The sequence below is a fragment of the Lepus europaeus genome, chromosome 21 (assembly GCF_033115175.1).
Source record: "Lepus europaeus isolate LE1 chromosome 21, mLepTim1.pri, whole genome shotgun sequence".
NCBI classification, from domain to species: Eukaryota; Metazoa; Chordata; class Mammalia; order Lagomorpha; family Leporidae; genus Lepus; species Lepus europaeus.
The window spans coordinates 46,083,615-46,107,848 of NC_084847.1; the positions used below are offsets into that span (position 1 = coordinate 46,083,615).

At 45.0% G+C, this 24,234-nt stretch overlaps 1 protein-coding gene across 3 annotated transcripts in view; it reads left to right on the top strand.

Moving 5' to 3' along the window:
- LOC133750638 (S-adenosyl-L-methionine-dependent tRNA 4-demethylwyosine synthase TYW1) overlaps window positions 1–24,234 on the top strand; it is a 221,777-nt gene that overhangs the window by 90,552 nt on the left and 106,991 nt on the right. For all 3 annotated transcript variants that reach the window (XM_062180247.1, XM_062180248.1, XM_062180246.1), the window contains exon 12: window positions 11,151–11,328. In XM_062180247.1, coding sequence (XP_062036231.1) covers window positions 11,151–11,328 — 178 coding nt within the window. The remainder of the gene's footprint in view (window positions 1–11,150; window positions 11,329–24,234) is intronic.

The window sequence follows — 24,234 nt, forward strand, 5'->3', positions numbered from 1 at the left end:
AAAAGTCTTAAAAAAATCTTTAAAAAAATGTCTTTGTGTAAATACAAATTTCAGGCCTAAAAAATGCTTAGGAACAAGATTCTTTTATAAACGGGCATACAACTCTTTGTAGTAATTTCTGATGACTCTTTTTATTTCTGTGGTATCTGTTGTTACATTCCCTTTTTCATCTCTGATTTTATTGATTTGGGTCTTTTCTCTCCTTTTTTCATTAGTTGGGCCAACGGGTGTCAATTTTATTTATTTTTTCAAAAAACCACCTCTTCGTTTGGCTGATATTTTGTAATGTTTTTTGGATTCAATTCTGTTTATTTCTTCTCTAATTTTAATTATTTCTCTTCTACTAGTTTTGGCTTTGGTTTACTGCAGTTTTTCTAGATCCTTGAGATGCATTGAAAGCTCATTTTTTTTGGTGCCTTTCCAATTTCTTGATGTAGGCACCTATTGCTATAAACTTTCCTTTTAACACTGCTTTTGCAGTATCCCATAAGTTTTGATATGTTGTGTCGTTATCCTCATTTACTTCCAGAAAGTTTTTGATTTCTCTTTTGATTTCTTCTATGACCCAGTGTTCACTCAGGAGCATGTTGTTCAGTCTCCATGTGTCTGCATATGCTCTAGGGATTCCTGAGTTGCTAATTTCCAGCTTAATTCCATTGTGGCCTGAGAAGATGCATGGTATGTTTTCTATTCTTCTGAATTTGCTGAGACTTGCCTTAGGGCTTAGTATATGGTCAATCCTAGAGTATGTTCCATGTACTGCTGAGAAGAATGTGTATTCTTTAAGTGTAGGATGAAAAGTTCTGTAGATACCTGTTAGATCCATTTGGTCTATAGTGTCATTTAAATCTGCTGTTTCCTTGCTTATCTTCTGTCTAGTTGATCTGCCTATTGCTGAAAGTGGAGTATTGAAGTCCCCCAATACTATTATATTGGAGTCTAAGTCTCCCTTTAAGTCCCTTAACATATCTTTTAAATAACCCGGTGCCCTGTAATTAGTGCATATATGTTTATAATAGTTACATCTTCCTGTTGAATTGATCCCTTAATCATTATATAGTGCCCCTCTTTGTCTCTCTTAACAGTTTTTATGTTAAAGTTTATTTTGTCTGATATTAAGATGGCTATGCCAGCTCTTTTTTGGTTTGTGTTGGCATGGAATATTTTTTTCCAGCCTTTCACTTTCAGTCTGCATGCATCTTTGTTGGAAAGATGTGTTTCTTGTTTGCAGCAAATAGATGGGTTTTGTTTTTTAATCCATTCAGCCAGTCTGTGTCTTTTAACTGGAGAGTTGAGGCCATTTATATTCAGTGTGACTATTGATAAGTAGTGACTTTGCCCTGCCATTTTTCCAAAGATATTTCTAATATATGCTTTGAACTTCCAGTGATCTTTTACTAGAGATGACTTTCAGAGATTGAAGTCATTTCCTTCTTGCTGTGTCACACTCTGGCTATATCAGAGACAGCTCTTTAATCCTTTCCTTTCCTGTGGCCAGGAGTCCCTTGTATCTGGTGTGCTTTCCCACCCTGGTTGAAGGATACCTGCTCTCTCCCATCACTCTCATGTGGGTGGTCCTGTGAGACTGCCTGCCTAGCCCATGCAGCAGGTTAGCCTGACTGCTGGCAGGCTCGGGAGCCCCAGGCACATTTCCCCCACCCCTGCCTTCTGTTGAAGAGCCTTGTGATTGCCAATCAGACAAACTGTTCCTGGGTGTGGCCCAGGCCCACCTGGGAGGCTGCCACAGCCTACTGTGACCTTCAAGCTGATTGAAAAAGCACAGTGGCACCAAAATTGGCTCTATCCTATAAGAATCAGTGTTGCCCTGATTAGCTCCGCCCTCTCTGCTGGCCCTTTAAAAGGTGTGCTTGGTTGTTAATAAAGTGGACATGTTCACTGAAACTTGTCCCTGGTGCTTCTTGTCGAAGAACGCCATCGCCCCACCATCCCACAGTGCGGGGGCCTCGCGGGACGAGCCCGCAATCTCATTCCATCTTTCACGATTTTCTCTGTATGGGATGGGCTGATCCAGAGCGTCTGCTGCTTCTTGTCTTCGAGTTTCCAGCTTCAGCCAAGTGGCAGTCCTGGACAGATTTTGAAGATATCCTCTGTTTTCTAAATGCTCCTCTTCTTGTGCTGCTGTTCTCAGTTCTGAGGACAATCATTGTCTTTTCACTCATTTCACTGAATCATTAGAAGATCTTTGTTCTTGTGACCTTTATTAGCTTTCCCTTAATACACATGCAGAATTAACTTTACATTGATTAAAAGTGGGTCAGAATTTCAGTGCAGCTCAGCCTGTTTTCAGAATGCTGCCTGCCGCCTCCCAGGTCCCTCCCTGGCAGGAAGAATCAGTTCCCCGAGAGAAGGGCTGGAGTTTCCTCTGCTCCCTCTCCCGTCCCTTCAGCAAACATCACACGAGGGAGCAGTTTGGCAGGAGCGCCCTGGGTCCTGAAGATGCAAAGATGTTGCAGGATGTTCAGGGCCTCCAGCAGATGGCTTTCACGGGGAGCTCCTGCTCATTGTTTTCTGAAACTTCTTTATTGAAAAAAAAAAACAAAACTCTCACAGTGAAGCAGCCACATGGAAGGGTTCTTGGGGAGATCTCTGCCAGAAATTATATTGTTAAGAGAACAAAGAAAACAGTTTTCTTTAAAAAAAAAATCAAATATTTATTTATTTATTTATTTTAAAAGCAGAGTGATAGAAAGAAACAGACCAGGCCGGCACCGCAGCTCACTAGGCTAATCCTCCGCCTTGCGGCGCCGGCACACCGGGTTCTAGTCCCGGTCGGGGCACCGATCCTGTCCCGGTTGCCCCTCTTCCAGGCCAGCTCTCTGCTGTGGCCAGGGAGTGCAGTGGAGGATGGCCCAAGTCCTTGGGCCCTGCACCCCATGGGAGACCAGGAGAAGCACCTGGCTCCTGCCATCAGATCAGCGCGGTGCCGGCTGCAGCGCGCCTACCGCGGCGGCCATTGGAGGGTGAACCAACGGCAAAAGGAAGACCTTTCTCTCTGTCTCTCTCTCACTGTCCACTCTGCCTGTCAAAAATAAAAATAAATAAATTTTAAAAAAAAGATACAGACCAAGAGAAAGAGCTCATCGGTGGTTAATTTCCTAGATGGCTGCAAAAAATCTGGAGCTGGGCCCAACCAGGAGTCAGGCGCTCCATCTGGGTCTCCCATGGTGGGCGGTGGGAAAACAAGACTTGAACCAGCATCTGCTGCCTCCCAGCACGTTAGCAGGAAGGTGGACTGGAAACGGAGGCAGAATTTGATCCCAGGCACTCTGACATGGGATGCAGGTGTCCCAAGAAGCGACCTAACCCGCTGTGCCACAACGCCTTCCCCAGAATGCTTCCTGGTTAGCCCAGACCTTAGAGATGGGAATGCTATTTGAACAACATATCATGCTAGTGCATTATTTGATTTATCGCTATGACCCAAAGAGAAAAGTTCTGGAATCCTCCTACATTCTTGTTTCGGCTTCATTATGAGATATGAAGTATGCCTCTTACTCAGTCTAGCGACTGCAGTTGTGATGATCCATGATCAAAAAGTTGTTCGTGGTAAGAGAAATGTGAGAAAATTTGTTTGACAGGAAAACATCAAAAATTAGCATAACAGAGCAGAGTTTGATTGTTGAAAGGGCTAAGGTTTGGGAAACATGGAGAGAACAGCTTGCGCGTACGCGCGCGTGTGTTTGTGTGTGTGTGTATGTGTGCATTTCACACTGTAGGAAACAGCACCAGGGACTTGCTACTGAATGCGTCACCTGCTGTTGCCTGGATGGCTTTTCCGGCTCTGGGACTTCTTCCCTATTAGAAGCTGACAGGCTGTTTTATTTTTTATTTATTTATTTATTTTTTCTTTTTTGACAGGCAGAGTGGACAGTGAGAGAGAGAGACAGAGAGAAAGGTCCTCCCTTGCCGTTGGTTCACCCTCCAATGGCCGCCGCTGCTGGCGTGCTGCAGCCAGCGCACCGCGCTGATCCGAAGGCAGGAGCCAGGTGCCTATCCTGGTCTCCCATGGGGTGCAGGGCCCAAGGACTTGGGCCATCCTCCACTGCACTCCCTGGCCACAGCAGAGAGCTGGCCTGGAAGAGGGGCAACCGGGACAGAATCTGGCGCCCCGACCAGGACCAGAACCCAGTGTGCCAGCGCCGCAAGGTGGAGGATTAGCCTAGTGAGCCACAGCGCCGGCCCAGACTGTTTTATTTTCCGACATATTTGATGTCAGTAAAACATGGGCTTGAATCTCTTTTTTTTTTTTTTGGTTAGGACTGGGGAGGGAGGAGGTCCGTGCAGTGGCTGCGGAGTGGAGGCCTACTTTACGAAGAGGAGGAGTGTGGTTCCACCCATCCTTCCTCATCTCTTTTGGAAGAATTAGGATAATTCTCAAATCCCGGGATTGACTATTGTAAAAGTTTTACTCACAGAGCTTCGATTGTGGTGCTTTGTTCAGATGTTTAAATGAGTACCTGTGATCATGATAGTTTCAGGAATGACTCTAGAAAAGCTGGTACTTGATCTCTTTACCTTCCTGGCTGCTCCATGGTGGCATCGTTTGCTGACCCCACTTCCCCTGCCCAGAACTGAGAGCCCTCGAACTCTGTGCTTGGTCCTCTCTGTACTCACTGCTTTAATGATCTCGCTCAGCCCGGGGATGGAAATATCATCCACTTCCCAAAATGTTTCCTCCCATACCTTTCTCCTAGGATCCAGTGTGTGTCCAGATTTAGATGAACAGATGCCAGATTTCGGATGGAGCGCCCAAGCCATATACAGCCCTCCCTCAATGCCTTTTACCCCCAAGGCTGTCTTTGTTTCCATTGGTGGCAGTTCTGTTGCTCAGACCAATATCTTTATAGAAATCACCAATACTTGTCCTTCTCATACCTTGCAGCCAATCCATTAGAAAATTCTGGGGACTTTTGTCTTCAAAACTGATCCAGAGGCCGGCGCCGTGGCTCAACAGGCTAATCCTCTGCCTAGCAGCGCTGGCACACCAGGTTCTAGTCCCAGTCGGGGCACCGGATTCTGTCCCGGTTGCCCCTCTTCCAGGCCAGCTCTCTGCTGTGGCCAGGGAGTGCAGTGGAGGATGGCCCAAGTCCTTGGGCCCTGCACCCCATGGGAGACCAGGAGAAGCATCTGGCTCCCGTAGCGCGCCGGCCGCAGCAGCCATTGGAGGGTGAACCAACGGCAAAGGAAGACCTTTCTCTCTGTCTCTCTCTCTCTCACTATCCACTCTGCCTGTCAAAAATAAAAAAAAATAAAAATAATAAAAAAAAGAATCAATTAAAAAAAAAAAAAAAACTGATCCAGAAGATGATTCCTTTGTGCCACCTGCATTGTCACCGCCTTAAGTACAAGCCCCCGTCATTTCTTGCATAGATCATATGGTAGCTTCTTGGCAGATTTGTTCCTGTGTCCTCAGTGTAGCACCTCATGTGATCCATTTCAAACAGGACTGGGCAATTGGGGTATTTGTAACATCATTCGTGAGCCATACAAAGTGATCAACTTAAAAATTAGTCTGTTGGTTGGCGCCATGGCTCACTTGGCTAATCTGCCTGTGGCACCGGCACCCCAGGTTCTAGTCCCGGTTGGGTTGCCGGGTTCTGTCCTGGTTGCTCCTCTTCCAGGCCAGCTCTCTGCTGTGGCCCAGGAAGGCAGTGGAGGATGGCCCAAGTGTTTAGGCCCTGCACCCGCATGGGAGACCAGGAGGAAGCACACAGCTCCTGGCTTTGGATCAATGCAGCACCAGCCGTGGCAGCCATTAGGAGAGTGAACCAACAGAAGGAAGACCCTTCTCGCTGTCTCTCTCTCACTGTCTATAACTCTTTCCCTCTCTCTCTCTCTCTCTCTCTCTGTCTCTGTCTCTGTCTCTGTCTCTCACTCTCACTAACTCTGCCTTTAAAAAAAAAAAAAAAATTAACCTGCTATAGATGTGTTGAATTTCGAGTCCTGCCTGTGGTTTCCTGGGCCTGGCCAGACCAAACGATTTTGCATCTTTTATATGGCCTGTGGGCTAGAAGTTCCTCACTCCTAATTTATTTATTTAAAAAATAAATTTATTTTAAAAATAAAGATTTACTTATTTATATGAAAGGCAGAGTACAGAAGAGGCAGAGGCAGAGAGAGAGAGAGAGCGAGAGAGAGGTCTTCCATCCACTGGTTTACTCCCTAGATGACCACAACAGCCAGAGCAGTGCCAATCCAAAGCCAGGAGCCAGGAGCCAGGAGCTTCTTAAAGGTGTCCCACGTGGGTACAGAGGCCCAAACACTTGGGCCATCTTCCACTGCTTTCCCAGGCCATAGCAGAGAGCTGGATCAGAAGTGGAGCAGCAGGGACTTGAACCGGCGTGCATATGGGATGCCAGCACTGCAGACAGCAGGCTTACCCATTACGCCACAGCGCCGCCCCCTCCTCACTCCTAATTTAAAACAGAAACAGAAAACAGAGCCCTCCAGTATCAAGCTGTGCTGTTCCGTGAAAATGTCTGATAGGTGCCCCCTTAGGACCTTTCCTCCACCTAAAATGCTGTTCCCCACTTGATTCTCTTGACTGCTGCCTCATCTCTTTCTTTCTTTTTTTTTTTTAAAAGATTTATTTCTTTATTTGAAATGTAATTACAGAGAGGCAGAGGCAGAAAGAGAGAGAGAGAGGTGTCTTCCATCTGCTGGTTCACTCCCCAGTTGGCCGCAACGGCCTGAGCTGTGCCAATCCGAAGCCAGGAGCTTCTTCTGGGTCTCCCATGCACGTGGAGGGGCCCAAGGACTTGGGCCATTCTTCTGCTGCTTTCCCAGGCCATAGCAGAGAGCTGGATCGGAAGTGGAGCAGACGGGAACGAACCAGTGTCCACATGGGAATGGGATGCCGGCACTGCAAGTGGTGTCTTTACCCGCTGTGCCACAGCGCTGGCCCCTCTCCTCTCTTTCAAGTAAACTTTGCCTTCTCAGTGAATCTTACGCCGACCACCCCATGTAACAGGGCAGCTGTCTCTTCTCCTTCCTAGTACTCCTTATCTTCTTTACTCTGCCCTACCTTTTCTTACCCATTATTTCTGCTAATGTATTATAGAAATGTTCAGTTTGTGGCCCTTTAAAGTTTTTTTTTTTTTTTTTTAAGATTTATTTATTTACTTGAAAGGTAGAGAAACAGAAGAGTAGAGAGAAAGAGAAAGTTTTTCCATCCTCTGGTTCACTCCCTAAACAGCCACAACCATAGGGGCTGGACCAGGCTGAAGCCAGGAGCTAGGAACTCAATCCAAGTCTCCCTTGTGGGTGTCAGGGGTCCAAGTACTTGGGCTGTCTTCATCTTCTTTCCAAGATGAAGGGAGCTGAATTGGAATCAGAGCAGCCAGGACTCAAATTGGTGCTTCTGCAAGGGATGCCAACATGGCAAGCAGCAGCTTAACCCACTGTGCCACAACAGCAACCCTGGGCCCTTTAAATTTAAGTGATTGAAAATAATTTTTTTAAAAAAGTACATTATTTGTTTGCCATCTTTCAAGTACTTTATAAATACATGTGGGCAGTGCTTACTGTCCTGGGGAGGGCAGATCAAGAATATTTCCATCACTACAGAGAAGTCTGTTACTTTGTAACTCTGCTGTAGTATTTGCTGATTTGTTCACTTTAAAAAAAAAATTGAGGGGAGAAGAGATGGACAGGGAGAGAGAACTGTCTACTGGTTCACTCTCCAAATACCTGCTAAGCTCAGGACTGCGCCTGGCAGAAGCTGCGAGCCAGGAACTCAATCCAGATCTCACAGGTGAGTGACAGGAGCCAAGATACTTGAGCCATCCCCATCACCATCACCACCCAGGGTCCACATTGACAAGAAGCTGGAGTTAGGTGCAAGAGCCAGGTATTGAACCCAGGTTGTCTGATATGAGATTTAGGCATCTTAACCACTAGGCTAAATGCCTACATCAGCCTGTTAGATTTAATGTTTATTTTCTGCATTTCATTTGTAAAAATATAAATTCCACAAAGGTGTATAGATCTTTTTTTATTTCACTTACTGGTAGAAGATCTCCTAAAACAGAGCTTGGCACATAGTAGATGATCAATAAATATACCTTTAATGGGACAAAATCACCATCTTATTTAAAGTAACTAAGATAATTGAATTTTTCTTCAACTTGCAGAGTTAAAATATTTACACCTGGCATTTTTTGGCATGCCCGTGTGCTGGGCCTGGCAGCGCATTAAGTATTTCGTGTTGTTTATCTCATTTAATTCTTAAAATGGCTGTGTGTGTATGTGTGTGTGTGTGTAAAATTCTAAAATCCCCATCTTAAAGATCAGGGAATAGTCGTAGAGAAGTTGAAAGACTTAACCAGGGACACTAAATGAGCCTAGTGGCACAACCAGAATTTGAACTCAGTGTAACTGACTCCCAGTGGCTAGAATCGCACCAGTGGCCTGTTGTTCCAGTTTTGAGTTTTAGGTTCATTTGGAATTTTTGGCTTAAATCCAGCTTTTACTCAGCTGCTCATGGGAGAATTGAAGTTAGTGAAAGTTTTTACAAAAAGGAAATTTTATACTTTAATGCCGAGTTGCCTTGGCAACACAGAATGAGTTTAAGAATCAAGTTTTATTTAAACCTGATTCACTTAAAATCTTAGTTTCAAAAAACCTAAAAAAAAATTATTCATCCAGACATACTGACGTGAAATTCATTCTTAGAACTGCAGTCATAGAAGAAGATGTCACCTGTCACTTCTAGATTGTTCTGACTGTAGCCTGTCTTATGTTGGTTTGATCTCTTGGGTAGTTATGTGCACTTTCTTATTTCCCAATAAGATGTGTGTGTGTGTGTGTGTGCGGCGCACGTGCTGGGAGAGGTAACTTTATTTCTCCCAGGATCTTTGTTATTATTGTTAATGTGACAGTGATCTTAATCATTAATCCTAAAATGATTTAATCTGTTAATAAACAAGGATAAATTTGATAATAGTAAATCCTCAAGGAATGTTTCCTGTATGCCAGCCACTCTGCTGAAGCCTTTACAAGCATTGTCTCATTTAATCCTAACAAAAATTCTTCAAGGTAGGGATTGCTCACTCTGAGGTTTCAGAGACAGCTGATTAGTGACTAAGAGGGAATGTTAAACTTGCTTCTCCTTCACCCCATTACCGTGAGGCAGATTTCCTTGGAAAAGATTCTTCCACAAAGGGCTTAGGGATAGTTGCTTTAGAAATATCTAAGACAAAGTAGGTGTGTTTTTATTTGTAAGGCTCTACGTTCTGTGTTAGAGTAAGGGGCTTTTAGGACATCATTTGAGTCAAGAGCAGTGCTTGTCAAACTGTTGTGCACTGGGATCACATCGGGAGCACTTAGGAAAGACTGGTCCCTGTGTCCCATCCCGAGATTGTGACTTGACTGGTTTGTATTGCCATATGGCCATTGAGATTTTTACAAGTACTTTGAGTAACTGGCGCCATGGCTCACTTGGTTAATCCTCCGCCTGCGGCGCCGGCATACCACATGGGTGCCAGTTCTAGTCCCAGTCGCTTCTCTTCCAGTCCGGCTTTCTGCTGTGGCCTGGGAGGGGAGTGGAGGATGGCCCAAGTGTTTGGGATCTTGCACCCACATGGGAGACCAGGAAGAGGCTCCTGGCTCCTGGCTCCTGGCTTCAGATCGGCACAGCACCAACTGTGGCGGCCATTTGGGGAGAGAACCAATGGAATGAAGACCTTTTTCTCTGTCTCTCTCTCTCACTGACTGTAACTCTACCTGTCAAAAAAAAAAAAAAAAATCACTTTGAGGAATTCTAATTTTTTTTTCATTTACTTATTTCAATTTTATTTGAAAAGCAGAGAAACAGAGACAGAGACAAAGAGATCTTCCATTTTCTAGTTCACTTTCCAAATGTTCTCTACAGCCAGGACTGGGCCAAGGTGAAACCAGGAGCTTGGAACTCAGTCTGGGTCTCTCATGTGGGTGGCAGGGACCCGAGCAGTTGAGTCATTACCTCTTGCTTCAACCATGCATCAGCAGGAGGCTGGATTTGGAAGCAAAGCCACAGGGCTTGAACCTTCCATACAGGATGTGGGCATCTCAGATGCTGTCTAACTGTCGCTGCAAACACCTGCCTGTCTTTGGGTAACTCTAACATCCAGCTAGTATTAAGAACCAGTGGAATGTGCCAGTGCTCCCTGCATTTGTCTGCATATTGGATCACCAGGAGCTTGTAAAACTATTGATACTTGTGCCTTCCCCAGAAGTGATGATTTTTCTGGTCTGAGCTGTGGAGCAAATTTTGGAAATTTTGATTACCAGAGGAATCAGTTGTGTAGAAAAATTTGAAGTTGGCTGTGCATTAGAATCACTTGATGAACTTTTAAACCATGCGTTGCTCTGGCTTGCCTCACTCTGGTGTAACAAAATTTGTGGATGTGGACTAGGTGACAGTAACTTCTGAATCTCCCTGGATGATTCCAATATGAAGCCCAAAGCAAGAGTTGTGTCTCTCCTAAACACTTTCCATCAACTAATTTAGTTTTCCCAGTCAAGATAGTTGAGGAGGGTCTGGCACTGTGGCATAGCAGGTAAAGCTGCTGTCTGCAGTGCCAGCATTCCATATGGGTGCCAATTCAAATCCTGACTGGCTGCTTTACTTCCAATCCAGCTCTCTGCTATGGCCTGGGAGAGCAGTAGACCTTGGTCCAAGTGCTTGGGCCTCTGTACCTACCTCTCTCTCTTTTGCTCTGACTCTGCCTTTCTGTAACTCTGCCTTTCAAATAAATAAAAAATAAATCTTTTTTAAAAAGTTGAAGAATGCATGGGAAAATGATTGTCAAAACGAGACTTTTCTTTATGTAGGCAGTAATACAGAGTTCACTTTTGTAGACCGACATGCAAGAAAGCTGAACTCACAAATTAGAAAAAATGGTACATTTTGCTTTCCAAATAATTAGCTAGCAAAATAGCTCTAAAACTAAGGATAAGATTGCAGACTGATTTTTCTGACTTCCTAATTCTGGTACCCACCCACCCTGCCCCTGCTTAGTATCCTTTGACCAGTATCAAAAATGACTTTGCTCTCTCTGATCAAAGAATCATTAAGAAAAAACGTTAAGTGGCGTCCTCTGCATGTGTGGTGTCTTGCTTAGCTGGTTGCTCTGTCTTGTGTCCTCCAGGGGTGCCAGGTGTCAAAGCAGAGCGCTTTGAAGAAGGAATGGAGGTGAAGCACTGTGCACTGTCCCTTGTGGGAGAGCCGATAATGTATCCAGAAATCAACAGCTTTCTAAAGCTTCTCCACCAGTGCAAAATCTCCAGTTTCCTGGTCACAAATGCACAGTTCCCCATGGAAATCCGGTGAGTAGTTCAGCCTACGGAAATATGCTGTGTGGGTCTGTGGTTGACTCCAGAGAAAAACTAATAGGCCTTAATAATGCACTCAGAGAGGATTTGTCCGTTACTTACTACATACATATATTGGCCTTTGGGAGGCAGACATGATCCTGTTCTTCATAATCCATTCTATTAGGAAAGATAACATTGGTTAAAACAATAGACACAAATATAAATTGCTGGGGAAATTCAAAAGAATGCAATTTTTATAAAATTTTCCAAGTGGGAGAAGCAAGATAAAACTTCTGGAGAAGCTGTCATCTAATTTCAATTTTAAAATATGGCTGGGATTGGTACTTGGTGAGATAGAAAACTGTATTTTTTTAAATGAAGAACCTCCCAAGAAAGACATGGAGTTAGGATGATTGTGAGCTATTGTATAAATACAGTCTTTAATAAATTCATGAATAAATGGAATTAAAAGATAAGTGTGGGGGCAGGCATGTGGCAGAGGGGATGAGACATCACTGTGTTGGAGTCCTGGCTCCACTCCACTCATGATTCTGTCTTCCCACTGAGGTGGACCCTGGGAGGCAGCTGGTGATGGGTCCCTGCCACTCATGTTGGAGGCCTGAATTGAGTCCCTGGCTCCTGGTCATTTGAGGAGTGAACCAGTGGGTGGGAGATCCCTCTCTATCTCTTTCTTCCTCTCAAATAAAGTAAGTTAATTAAAAAAAAAATCTTTATAGAGGTGCTTGTTTTACCACAAAATTTTTTTGAAGTCTGTGCAAAGTGTTTTTTTTATAATACATATTTTCATGAGAGTTTTGAATATTCTTAGTATGAAAGGATTTCAAAATTTTGCTCCAGAATAAACTTACCCTTCTTATAAAAATTATTTTATTTATTTGAAAGGCAGAGTCACAGAGAAAGAGAGAGAGAGAGAGAGAGAGAGAGAGAGAGAGAGAACTCTTCTATCCACTGGTTTACTCCCCAAATGGCTGCCAAAGCCAGGAACCAGGAGCTTCTTACAGGTCTCCCGTGTGGGTGTAGGGACCAAAGGACTTAGGCCATCTTCCACTGTTTTCCCAGGCCATAGCAGAGAGCTGGATCAGAAGTGGAAAAGCTGGGACTTGAGCTGGTGCCCATATGGGATGGGGGCATTGTAGGCAGCAGCTTAACCTGTTACACAACAGCAGTGGCCTCTGACTTATCTTTTAATTACACTTTCCATGAGCTTTTTGAAGCATCCTCCTGCAGTTCATTTGGGTCACAGAATGTGGAGCAGCAGTTAGAAGTCAGGTTTGAGCCGGCGCCGTGGCTCAACAGGCTAATCCTCCGCCTTGCGGCGCCGGCACACCGGGTTCTAGTCCCGGTCGGGGCACCGATCCTGTCCCGGTTGCCCCTCTTCCAGGCCAGCTCTCTGCTGTGGCCAGGGAGTGCAGTGGAGGATGGCCCAAGTCCTTGGGTCCTGCACCCCATGGGAGACCAGGAGAAGCACCTGGCTCCTGCCATCGGATCAGCGCGGTGCGCCGGCCGCAGCGCGCTACCGCGGCGGCCATTAGAGGGTGAACCAACGGCAAAAGGAAGACCTTTCTCTCTGTCTCTCTCTCTCTCTCTCACTGTCCACTCTGCCTGTCAAAAAAAAAAAAAAAAAAGTAGAAAAAAAAAAAAAAAAGAAGTCAGGTTTGAAAGGTTAGGGGTAGAATGTGGAGGCCTTCAGTTGCTCTTCTTCAGGAAGATCTTGCTTCCTGCAGATTAATCTGCTTGCATGGGAAAAATGGGAGGTAGTAGAAGCAGGAAACTAGATGAAGCTGCTTTTAGTTTGTTTAAGTAAGAGTTTTGAGGCTGGAAATAAGACAGTGAGAAGGAGGAGTCTTTAAAAAAGATATTGCTGAAGCCTAGGAGATAAGATTTGTAAACTGTGTGACTCTGAGAAGGCACCGAGGCTGAGGACTGCTTGCTTACTCTGAGAGTTCAGCCATGATAACTCCTAGCATTAAGGGCCCATAACAGTGGAGGATATCCTGTTAGCAAGGCTCAGGCTTGAATGGAAGTGACCAGGTTGGCTTGGATGACTTGGAGAGGGGTTATCTGTGTAGACATGATTGGAAGCAATTTTCTCAGATCTTGAACACAAGCATGTAAAAATGGAAGGGCTCCATTCCGTAAGGAATAATTAGAAATGAAAGAATGCAGAGCCGGCACTGTGGTGTAGCAGGTAAAGCTGCCTCCTACAGTGCCAGCATCCCATGTGGGCACCGGTTCGAGTCCCGGCTGCTCTACTTCCAGTCCAACTCTCTGCTATGGCCTGGGAAAGCAGTAGAAGATGGCCTAAGTCCTTGGACACTGCACCCATGTGAGAGACCCAGAGGATGCTCCTGCCTCCTGGCTTTAGATTGGCACAGTTCTGGCCGTTGCGGCCTTTTGTGGAGTGAATCAACGGATGGAAGATTCTCTCTCTCTTTCTCTCTCTCTTTCTTTCTTTCTTTCTTCCTTTCTTTCTTTCTCTGTCTCTCTCTCTCTCTCTCTCTCTCTGTCTCTCTCTCCCTCTCTCCCTCCCCTCTTCCTCCTCTCCCCTCCCTCTCCCTCTCTCTCCCCGCTCTCCTCCTCTCTGTAACTCTGCCTTTCAAATAAATAAATAAATAAAAGAAAGAATCCTTAGGAAAAATATATTTCTTATTTATCTAAAAAACAGTTTTCATTAAAATTTCAATAAATTACTTTCATTTTATTTCAAAGACACAGAGGCAGAGACCACTTCCATCTGCTGGCCCACTCCCCCAAATGACCACACCAATAGGCACTAGACCAGGTCAAAGCAAGGAGCTGGGGTACAAGCATTGTGGCACAACAGGTAGGGCCACCCGCTGTGACGCTGGCATCACTTACGGGTGCCTGTTCAAGTCCCTGCTGCTCAGCTTCTGATCCAGGTCCTTGCTGATGTGTCTGGGAAAGCATCAGAAGATGCCCTCAGGGGCCGGCACTATGGCGCAGTAGGTTAATCCTCTGCCTGTGGTGCCGGCATCTCATATGGGTGCCGGTTCTAGTCCTGGCTGCTCTTCTTCTGATGCAGCTTTCTGCTGGTGGCCTGGGAAAGCAGTGGAAGATGGCCCAGGTCCTGGGGCCTCTGCACCTGCGTGGGAGACCTGGAGGAGGCTCCTGACTTCGGATCAGCCCAGCTCCAGCCATTGCTATGTTCGGATGGAAGAGCTTTCTTTCTGTTTCTCCCTCTCACTGTCTACAGCTCTACCTGTCAAATAAATACAACACAATACAATACAATAATAAATAAAATATAAAATAAAATATGGCCTCAGTCCTTGTACTCCTGCCACCCAAATGAGAGACCTGGAAGAAGTTCCTGGCTCCTGGCTTTAGACCAGCCACCTCCAGCCACTGAGGCCATTTGGGGAGTTAACTAGCAGATGGAAGAAATCTCTCTCTCTCTCTCTCTCTCTCTCTCTCCCTGCCTTTCAAATAAATAAATAAATCTTTAAAAAAAAAAAAGGCCAGGAGCTGAAACTCAGACTAGTTCTTCCATGTGAGTGGCAGATGCCCAAGTACTTGAGCCATCACCTGCTGCTTCTCAGGGTGTACATTAGCAGGAAGCTGGAATCCTAAGTGGAGCCAGAACTCAAAACTGGGCACCCTGACTTGGGAGGCAGGCATCTTAAGCATCATATTAACTGCTATGCCAAATGCCTGCCCCCTTTTGTGGATTTTTTTCTTGTTTATTTTTTAGCTTCATTGGCTTGAAAGGTAGAGAGAGAGAGAGAGAGAGAGAGATTCCATTCACTCTCCAAGTGCCTCCAATAGCTGAGGTTGGGCCAGGCTAAAACCAAGAACCCGGAACAGCATCCAGATCTCGTATGTGGGGTGACAGGGACCCACGTAACGAAGCTGTCATCTGCCTCCTCCCAGGGTGCACATTAACAGGAGTGTGGATTGCAGTGGAAGTGAGACTTGAACCTGGTCGCTGTGCTGTAGGATGCACATTTCCCATGCAGTGGCTTAATCTGGTACACCACAGTGCCTGCTACCCTTTCTGCTTCTTTCATTCTTCAAGCCTCACCAAAGATCCTAATCTTAAGGGTGCCAAGGTTCAGGAAAAGAGGATTAGAAGCTGGGTTGCTGCCCCCTTTAAATTATATCCTTTTTTGGACACAGGAGAGACTAAGTAGAAAGCAGTCATTCAATGCCTGGATGTCAGAGAATTTGCGTGTTCGGAATCTGTTGAAATACCTCTCCAGATTTAGACAAAAACAAAACCCAGGTTTTGCTAGAGTCCTGGAAGAATTTGTTCCTGAGAGTCATGGGAAGGGGCTGAAGAGCATACTCTTGTGCTGTGTGTCTCTCTGAAGCAGGGCAGTCCTGCTGGCTTGGAAGGATGTGTGAGCCCAAAAGGGAGCTCACAGGGGACAGGGGGCAGTCCTACACGTAAGGCAACCCACCTATGCTCATCCTGCTCCAGTGGAAGATGTGCGTCAAGTCCTCCTTCTGTATCTGCGGATGGTACTGTGTAGATGGAGAATATTTGGACACAAAAGACCGTGCCTGTACTGAACATCACATTACTCCCTAAACAGTGCTCTTACGCAGCATTTACACTGCATTATGCAGTGGAAGTCATCGAGAGGTGATTGTAAAGTGTACGGGAGGATGTGTGTAGGTTGTATGCACCTACTGCGACATTTTGTGCAAGGACTTGAGCATCTGCAGATTCTGGTGTCTGTGTGGGATCCTGGAACCAGTCCCCTGTGAAGGAATGACTAGTTTAGGAAAAAAAAACAAAAACACACCAAAAAAAAAGCCTTAAAACTAAGAGCAGTGAGGGTTGCCATACACCAGCTACTGTCATATGTCATAAAACTAGAAGCTTCAGGGTTGGGTGCTGTGGCACAGTTAGTTAAGCCACCACTTGAAACACCTGCTTCCCTTGTCAGAGTGCCAGTTTGAGTCCTGGGGGCCCTGCTTCTGATCCAGCTCCCTTCTAACATCTCTGGGAAGGCAGTAGAAGATAGCCCAAATATTGGGTCCCTGTCACCCATATGGGAGAGCCAGAAGAAATTCCAGGCTCCTGGCTTCTGCCTGGCCCAGCCCTGGCTGTTGGGAGCATTTAGGGAATCTCTCTCTCTCTCTCACTCTCCTCTCCCTTCTGTCACTCTTAACTTACAAATAAATGAATAAATTTTTTTTTTAAGAGAAAGCTTTTTTTTTTTTTTTTTTTTTTTTAAACAGGCAGAGTGGATAGTGAGAGAGAGAGACAGAGAGAAAGGTCTTCCTTTGCCGTTGGTTCACCCTCCAATGGCCGCTGCGGCCGGCACATCTCACTGATCCGAAGCCAGGAGCCAGGTGCTTCTCCTGGTCTCCCATGCGAGTGCAGGGCCCAAGCACTTGGACCATCCTCCACTGCCTTCCCGGGCCATAGCAGAGAGCTGGCCTGAAAGAGGGGCAACTGGGATAGAATCCGGTGCCCCAACCGGGACTAGAACCTGGGGTGCCGGCGCTGCAAGGTGGAGGATTAGCCTGTTAAGCCACGGCGCCGTCCAAATAAATGAATAAATATTTTTAAAAACTCAAAGATTCAGAAAACCTGGAGCACAGAATAACAAAACAAATAGTTTTTTGAGATTGCCTCTGCTTTATTTTTTAAAGTTCTCTTTATTTGAATGGCAGAGCAACAAAAAGAGAAGCCTCACATCTGTTGGTTCACTTTCCCAAACACATACAACAGCCATGGCTGGGCCAGGCTGAAGCCAGGAGCCAAAAATTCCCATTTGGGTCTCCACATGGGTGGCAGGAACCCATGTAGTTATATTGTAGAACACCCCCAAACTGGTTGGAGCCCCCAAACTGCTATAGAGCCCCCAAAACTGGATCCACTTACCCTATGAACATCAAACTTATTAATGTCACTAGGGTAGTAGAAGAAGGTATGTGCTTATTGTAAAACACAGAGCATGGAACTGGACAACTGTTGGATAGCTCTGGGCACTCCAGGGGTAGGGCTAAAGGTTCTTATACATTAAAGTTGGGGTTAAGGGGTATGTGTTCCACTTGTGTCCAAGAACCTGGTTGTTCTGCAGTTCTCATGGCTCTACATAGATTACTTGGCAATACCATGTTTAGAGAATTTTGATGATGGCAAATTAGGCTACATTCAGGCTGGGAGTGCAGGAGTTGTTACTTTTTTGCTGAAGGCCCAGGGTTCTTGGAAAAGAAACCCCCCAAGACAAGGCTGAACATCAAGATGTTATCTGTAGGAGGAGATAAATGACCTCATGAATCTGTGGTCAGGGCCCTTCTAGGGTCCAGCTGCACCACTCCCTAGATTCCATGAATTAATTTTAGTGAGAGGTCGATTTGCAATCACAGAAGCCGGACGAGACAACTTTAAGCGAAGTGGGGGAAACTGGCCCTGATGGTGTCCAGCATTTGTGCCCAGCAGCCGCACTGTGTAGGGGCTCAGGTTCACTTGCACCATCGTTTGCTGCCTTCCAGATTCAGCAGAGGTGGGACTCCATCCCAGGCACTCCAGTATGGGATGCAGGCAGCCCAAGCAGCAACTTAACCTGCTGTGCCTCAGTGCCCACCTATGCCTCACTTTTAAACTATTAATTTCTTAATGTGAGGTGAGGCCTTTGGGAGTTGAACTAAGAGCTGTTCAGCTGCCACCTCCCCATCGCCCAAGAGAATACTTAAAGAAAACTAGTTCTCTAAATGCAGATAGTATTGCTTATTTCTATGTGTTTCTAAATGCCATTTGTCTTTTATGTGTTAGTTTCTTTGAGAAAAACAAGGCTATAGATTACCTAGTACAACACAGAGGTCGTAGTGCAGTTCTCTCCAGCGAGGCAGCTCATTGAATTCAGCATCAGGTGGACCTCTTGCAACCATTTTATCTCTGAACATAGACTAGGAAGTACTAACGCTCTCCCAGTGGTTGGGTGGCTTACTAAGTCTTTTTTTTTTTTTTTTTTTTTTTAATTTACAAGGTTTTTTTTCCTCCTAAGTAACTGCAATACCATCTACACTCTGGTGTTCCTGAGGAATCTTGACCTTGTCCGTCGGTCTTCCTTTGGCCCACATGTAAGCGTTGGGTCAGACTCAGCCTTTTCAGTGACACTTAGCTTCCCCCTTCCAACGCCAAAGCCTGTGCCCCTTGCCTGACCTTTCTTCTACTGTCCCCCAGGGCAGGGTCTTCCAGGACTGGGATGGAGCCAGCGTGATGTGGACCCCATTTTTTAGTGATTGCAGTCTGGCAGCAGACACCTCAGCTGTGGGGGCAAGCCATTGTACTGTTTGAGTAGCAATGGTTATTACAAGGTTAACACAGAAGTGAATACAAGTGTTAAGAATGTAAATACAACAGTGTTACTCAGACTGGGGGTGACTGGACAGGAAAAGGCTATTTCTGGTGAGGAAAAGCCCTCTTACATCCACCTAAACAAGTGTTTTTTATAATGATGTTTTTGATAGGAATGGAATGGACACATTTTAGCATGTATCAGTTACCTTTTGCTGGAAAAACCCACCTCAAACTGCAAATAACAGCCGTTTATTTAGCTCCTAATTCTGCAGATTACCTGGGAGGTCTGTTAATCTTGGCTTTGCTGGTCCCAGGGTTGCTCGTGTGTCTTGTCAGTTTGCAGACTGGTGGGTTTGATAATGGGCTTGGTTGGGACAACTGGGGCCTCTGTTCACATGGCCTCCTAACCTCCAGCAGACTATTCTAGACTTCATCACTTATGGTAGCATCTCAAAGAGCAGAAAGAGGAGATATGCTCCAGTGCTCAAACATTTTTCAAGCCTCTGCTTCTATTTGCCTATTTCCTGTTGGGCAAAGCAAATTACACATCCGAGCATACAGTCAGTGAAAGAGCACTCAAATCTACAGGGCCAGGGGATAGGGATGTAGGACAAGGAGGAATTTATGGCCATGTTTGCAGTATACACAGAGCACATGAGTGTGTTTGTCCAGGACCATAACCCTGTACCTACTGGGGCTTAGTGCTTTTCAGCAACTCTGTTGGAAAAAAAATTTATAGTTATGTGAATGGCAAAAAGGGTATGTAATCCATCTAACCCTCAAGCTCAGAGCCATCAAACCCAGAGACACCAGATCCAAAGTAGGTTTTGTTTTGCCTACACCATATTTAACAAGCTTAAAAAATTATTTTGAACATTCAAAATCAGGAGGTTTTGCATAAAATCTGGAATTCTGACTTTTTTAAAAGATTTATTTATTTATTTGAAAGGCAGATTTAGAGAGAGAGAGAAACAGATCTTTCCTGTACTGGTTCACATCCCAAGTGGCCGCACTGGCCGGAGCTGGGCTGATCCAAAGCCAGGAGCTTCTTCCGGGTCTCTTACAAGGGTGCAGGGGCCCAAGAACTTGGCCTATCTTCTACTGCTTTCCCAGGCACATTAGCAGGAAACTGGATTAGAAGTGGAGTAGCCGGGATTCCAGCCCATATAGGATGCTGGTATCACAGGCAGTGACTTCACCCACTATACCATAGCACTGGCCACAAGGAAGTCTGACTTTCGAAAAGATGACCCAGCAGGAATTGTCAACAGCCAGGTAATAGTTGTAGTTAGCTTTTACAGGGACTTGAGACTTTCAGGTTTGCTGCGGTCTTCACATCTCATCCCTAAGGCTGGGCATCATCTGATACTTGTCAGAGGAATTACAGTGTGGATGATCTTACAAGCAGAGAAACTCCTGTCACCATTTGTTTTTTGATGAGTTGTTTGTTTTCATTTCAATCAGAAGACAGAGTGACAAAGAGAAAGAGTCAGAGCTGGAAATTTTCCATCCACTGGTTCATTCTCCAACTGCCTTCAAAAGCCAGGGTTGACCCAGGTCAGTTAGGAGCCAGGTACTCTATCTGGGTCTCCTGTGTGGGTGGCAAAGACTTAAGCACTTGAGCTGTCACTTGCGTATCAGCAGGAAAGTGCGTGAGAAGTGAAGGAGCCAAGACTCAAACCAGCCACTTCTCTAGGGGATGTGGACATCCCAAGCGTCATCTTAACCATTGTACCACAAGTCCTGCCCCTTCTGTCACCCTTTCACATAATTAAAGATAGACTGAAAATGCCATTTAACCCAATGGAAATGGAGGAAAGCCTATCATTTTGAGTAAAGAAAGAATATTCTTGTGTGTCTCAGGTGACTTGATTTGCATTTTTATGTACAAAGAACTTTCCTTTCCCTTAAAAGTAGTTTGCTTGACCCCTGCAGACGTGGGGATTGTAGATGCTACACAGGCTACAATTGCATTCAACCATGCAGAGAGGTGCTGCACAGCTACTGTCAGTGTTCCAGGAGAGCACTCCATAAACTTCTTATAAATCACTCAGTGCTGTGATGCCATAGAGACTTTGGAGAAAGCAGACCTCTGAACACTGTCGGCAAGGACGTTGTTGAGGAGGGCGTTCCGCACCGGAGAACACCGTCCTCATCCTGTGAACATCGCATCCTCAGTCTCCCTCCCTCACTGTGAACGTGCTGGAGAGTTTAGAGTCAAACTGACAGCCGTTTGTGGACTGACTCACTCTCGGCTTCATCTTGACTCTTACCTGATTTATCATAATGTTCTGATCTATTTTATATTAGTTTTAAATTTACCTTTAAAATCTTGTGGCTTTCTTTCTTGTACATACTGCAAATTCAAAGCTCTCTTGCTGATAGCAGGTTCTTCATAAGACGGATCTGTGTTTGACATTTAATGATGACATGATTGACATTTAACTCTCAGGCTCTGCACACGCACACCCAGAGACACCCAGTGTACATTTGCTTTTAGATCCCTTCTTCACTGAAATGGTGTGATGACTTCATCCTGTCTCCTGCTTGTTACCTGTGTTTCTATTATTCTGTTTGCTTTGTGTTTGCTTTTCTTTAATTTTTGCTAAGACATTCACATAGGTGAGAGAACCTTTATAAACGGGATAGCTCTTCATATAAATGTTTGAAGAGATGGATGCATTTTAATGAAAACATTTTCTAGTATGTGTTAGCTCCGCGTGGTTATAGAAAGCAGCTACAGTGAAATGAAGCTGTACTCTAAATATGATCTGATCTTTTCAATAGAAAGTTTTTTTCCCTAGCATAGTCCGTTTGTGTTAAATTTAAAATATGTGTCTGAATTGAGAGTTCGCGTTTCAGAAATGTGTATATCTAGATGGACTGAAAAGAGAAGGCCAGGAAGTGAGGCAGTAAAGAACTTGGCCTCTGGGCTAGAAAAGACCTGGGTTTGAATCCTGATGGGATCTTCTGCTGCCTATCTGATAACTTTTAAGTGCCCAGTTACCCTATTTGTAAAAGGATTTATACTCATGATACATGGTGACACTGTAAGTATATGAGATAATACATGAAAAACACTTTGAAGTTTCACCTTTGAAAAGATGAGCAAGTTCTGTTGGTCAAGATATACTTGAAGGCAAGATCCACTACTAATTCAAGTGGGCATTTCCTAATAATAAAATATTATAATACCTGGAATATAAAACCATATAAGAATGCAAAACTTCAAAATACTCAGCAACATGGGCTCAAAAATGAGAGAACACAAGGAGTAATAGTGGGTGTTTAATGTGCTTTTTTCAGACTGATAAAACAAGGATATCAAAATCAGTAGCAGTATTAAAGATCTGAAGGATTGAGAAAATAATCTCTGTTACTCTTGTTAGTGTTTTGTCACTGTAACAGATACCTGAGAGAAGCTACTCATGAAGGAAGAAAGTTTATTTCAGCTCACAGGTTTGGAGGTTCACAGTCCAAGTGTGGGTGGACCCACTGGTCTTGTCTGATAAAAGCAGTGGATAATGGAACACATGTAGAGGAAGGGTCACGTGGTAAGCTGGGACGCAGAAGGATAGGCAGCATCCTCATCCTGCATGTCCACGTATCTATAGCAATTACAGAAATAGAGCATTGCAGCCAGAAACTTTGGAATATAGATTCTTTTCAAGAACACAGACCAGTTGCCCAATGGCCCTATGCTGGACAGTGTAGCAAGGTACAATGAAATATTTTAAATTTTGCTTTATATTTTTAATTTTTTAAGCTGTACATATTTGTGGAGTACATGCATACAATGTGTAATGATTAAAACAAGCTAATTTGCATTTTCATTTCCTTTAACACCATTTCTTTATATTCAACAAAGTATTGAAATCATATGGAGCGTGATATCTGCACACAATGGAATTAAAATAGAAATTAATATAAAAGATAAATATTGCAGCATTTTTTTTAAAGATTCATTTTATTTATTTGAAAGAATTACAGAGAGAGAGGTAGAGACAGAGAGAGTTGTCTTCCATCTGCTGGTTCACTCCCCAAATGGCTATAACAGCTGGAACTGAGTCAATCCAGAGCCAGGAGCTCCTTCCTGGCCTCCCATGTGGGTGCAGGGGCCCAGGTACTTGAGCCATCCTCTGCTGCTTTCCCAGGCACATTAGCAGGGAGTTGGATCAGAAGTGGAGCAGCCAGGGCTTGAATTGGCCCCATATAGGATGCTGGCGCTGCAGGCTGGGGCTTTAAGCCACTGAGCTGCAGCACTGGCCCCCAGCATGTTTAAGATTTAAACATCTCACTTCTTGTTTATGGTTCTTCTTTTTTATGGTTCATTCCCCAGATGGCCACAGTGGCCAGAGCCTGGCCAGTCCTAAACCAGGAACCAGAAGCCTCTTCTCTCCTGCAGGTGCAGGGGCCCAAGCACTTGGGCCATCTTCTACTGCTTTCCCAGGCCATCAGCAGGGAGCTGGATGGGAAGTGGAGCCACAGGCTCATACCCATATGGGATGCCAGCACCCCAGGCAGATACTTAATCTATTACAGCACAGCACCAGCCCCAGAATCTACTTTTTCTTACCTAGAAAAATTAACCAAAAACGTGGCTAAATATCAGAACTGCAAGGTTTGTGATGTTAACATGTTCTATTCCATTCTGACTTCCCCCATTCTTGCTGTAGCCTTGAAAACCATTAGCTCTTGTTCATAGTAGAACCCAGCTTCCCAGAAGCCTTGGGGAAAGGGAATAACAGAGTTGGAACTCTTTCAAAGTCCCACTCCCAGAAAATTGTCATTGTCTCCATGGCTTGTGTAGCAGTTCCCTGGAGACATTCACTCACAAGCAAACTTTTCACTTCAGATAAAGTTGTCTTTATTTGAAATGACTCCTGTTTGTTGTAAAACACCTTTATCTGGGGGCTTATCTCTTTAACAATTATAGACAATTGTTTACTTTCACAGCTATCTGAGGTGGTAATAAAAGTTGGTGTAGGCTGGGTGACCAGCTCACTAGGCTAATCCTTCGCCTGCAGCACTGACACCCTGAATGCTAGTCCCAGTTGGGGTGCTGGTTCTGTCCAGGTTGCTCCTCTTCCAGTCCAGCTCTCTGCTGTGGCCCGGGAGTGCAGTGGAGGATGGCCCAAGTGCTTGAGCCCTGCACCCACATGGGAGACCAGGAGAAGCACCTGGCTCCTGGCTTTGGATCGGCGCAGCGCGCCAGCCACGACACGCCAGCCGTAGTGGCCATTTGGGGGGTGAATCAACGGAAAAAGGAAGACCTTTCTCTCTCTCTTTCTAACTCTGCCTGTCAAAAAAAAAAAAAGTTGGGCAAGTCTGTCTTTGTTTCATCGCCAGGATTCATTGAGCTCAGTGACAAGGGGAACTCACACAGCATACAGCATGCCCAGTACATGATGAACATTCAGTGTTGCTCAATAGCTTTCTCCTCCTTCACCCTCCTCACCTCCTCCTCCTCCTAAATTATCCATATGATCTGACAGACCCAGATTGCCTTACAGATTTAATAAAATTAGATCTTTGGACCACTCTAATTACTTTTTTCTCCCAAGAGGACCATCAGATTTACTGTGTTCTTGGATTTTACAAACATAAGTCTCTTCCTC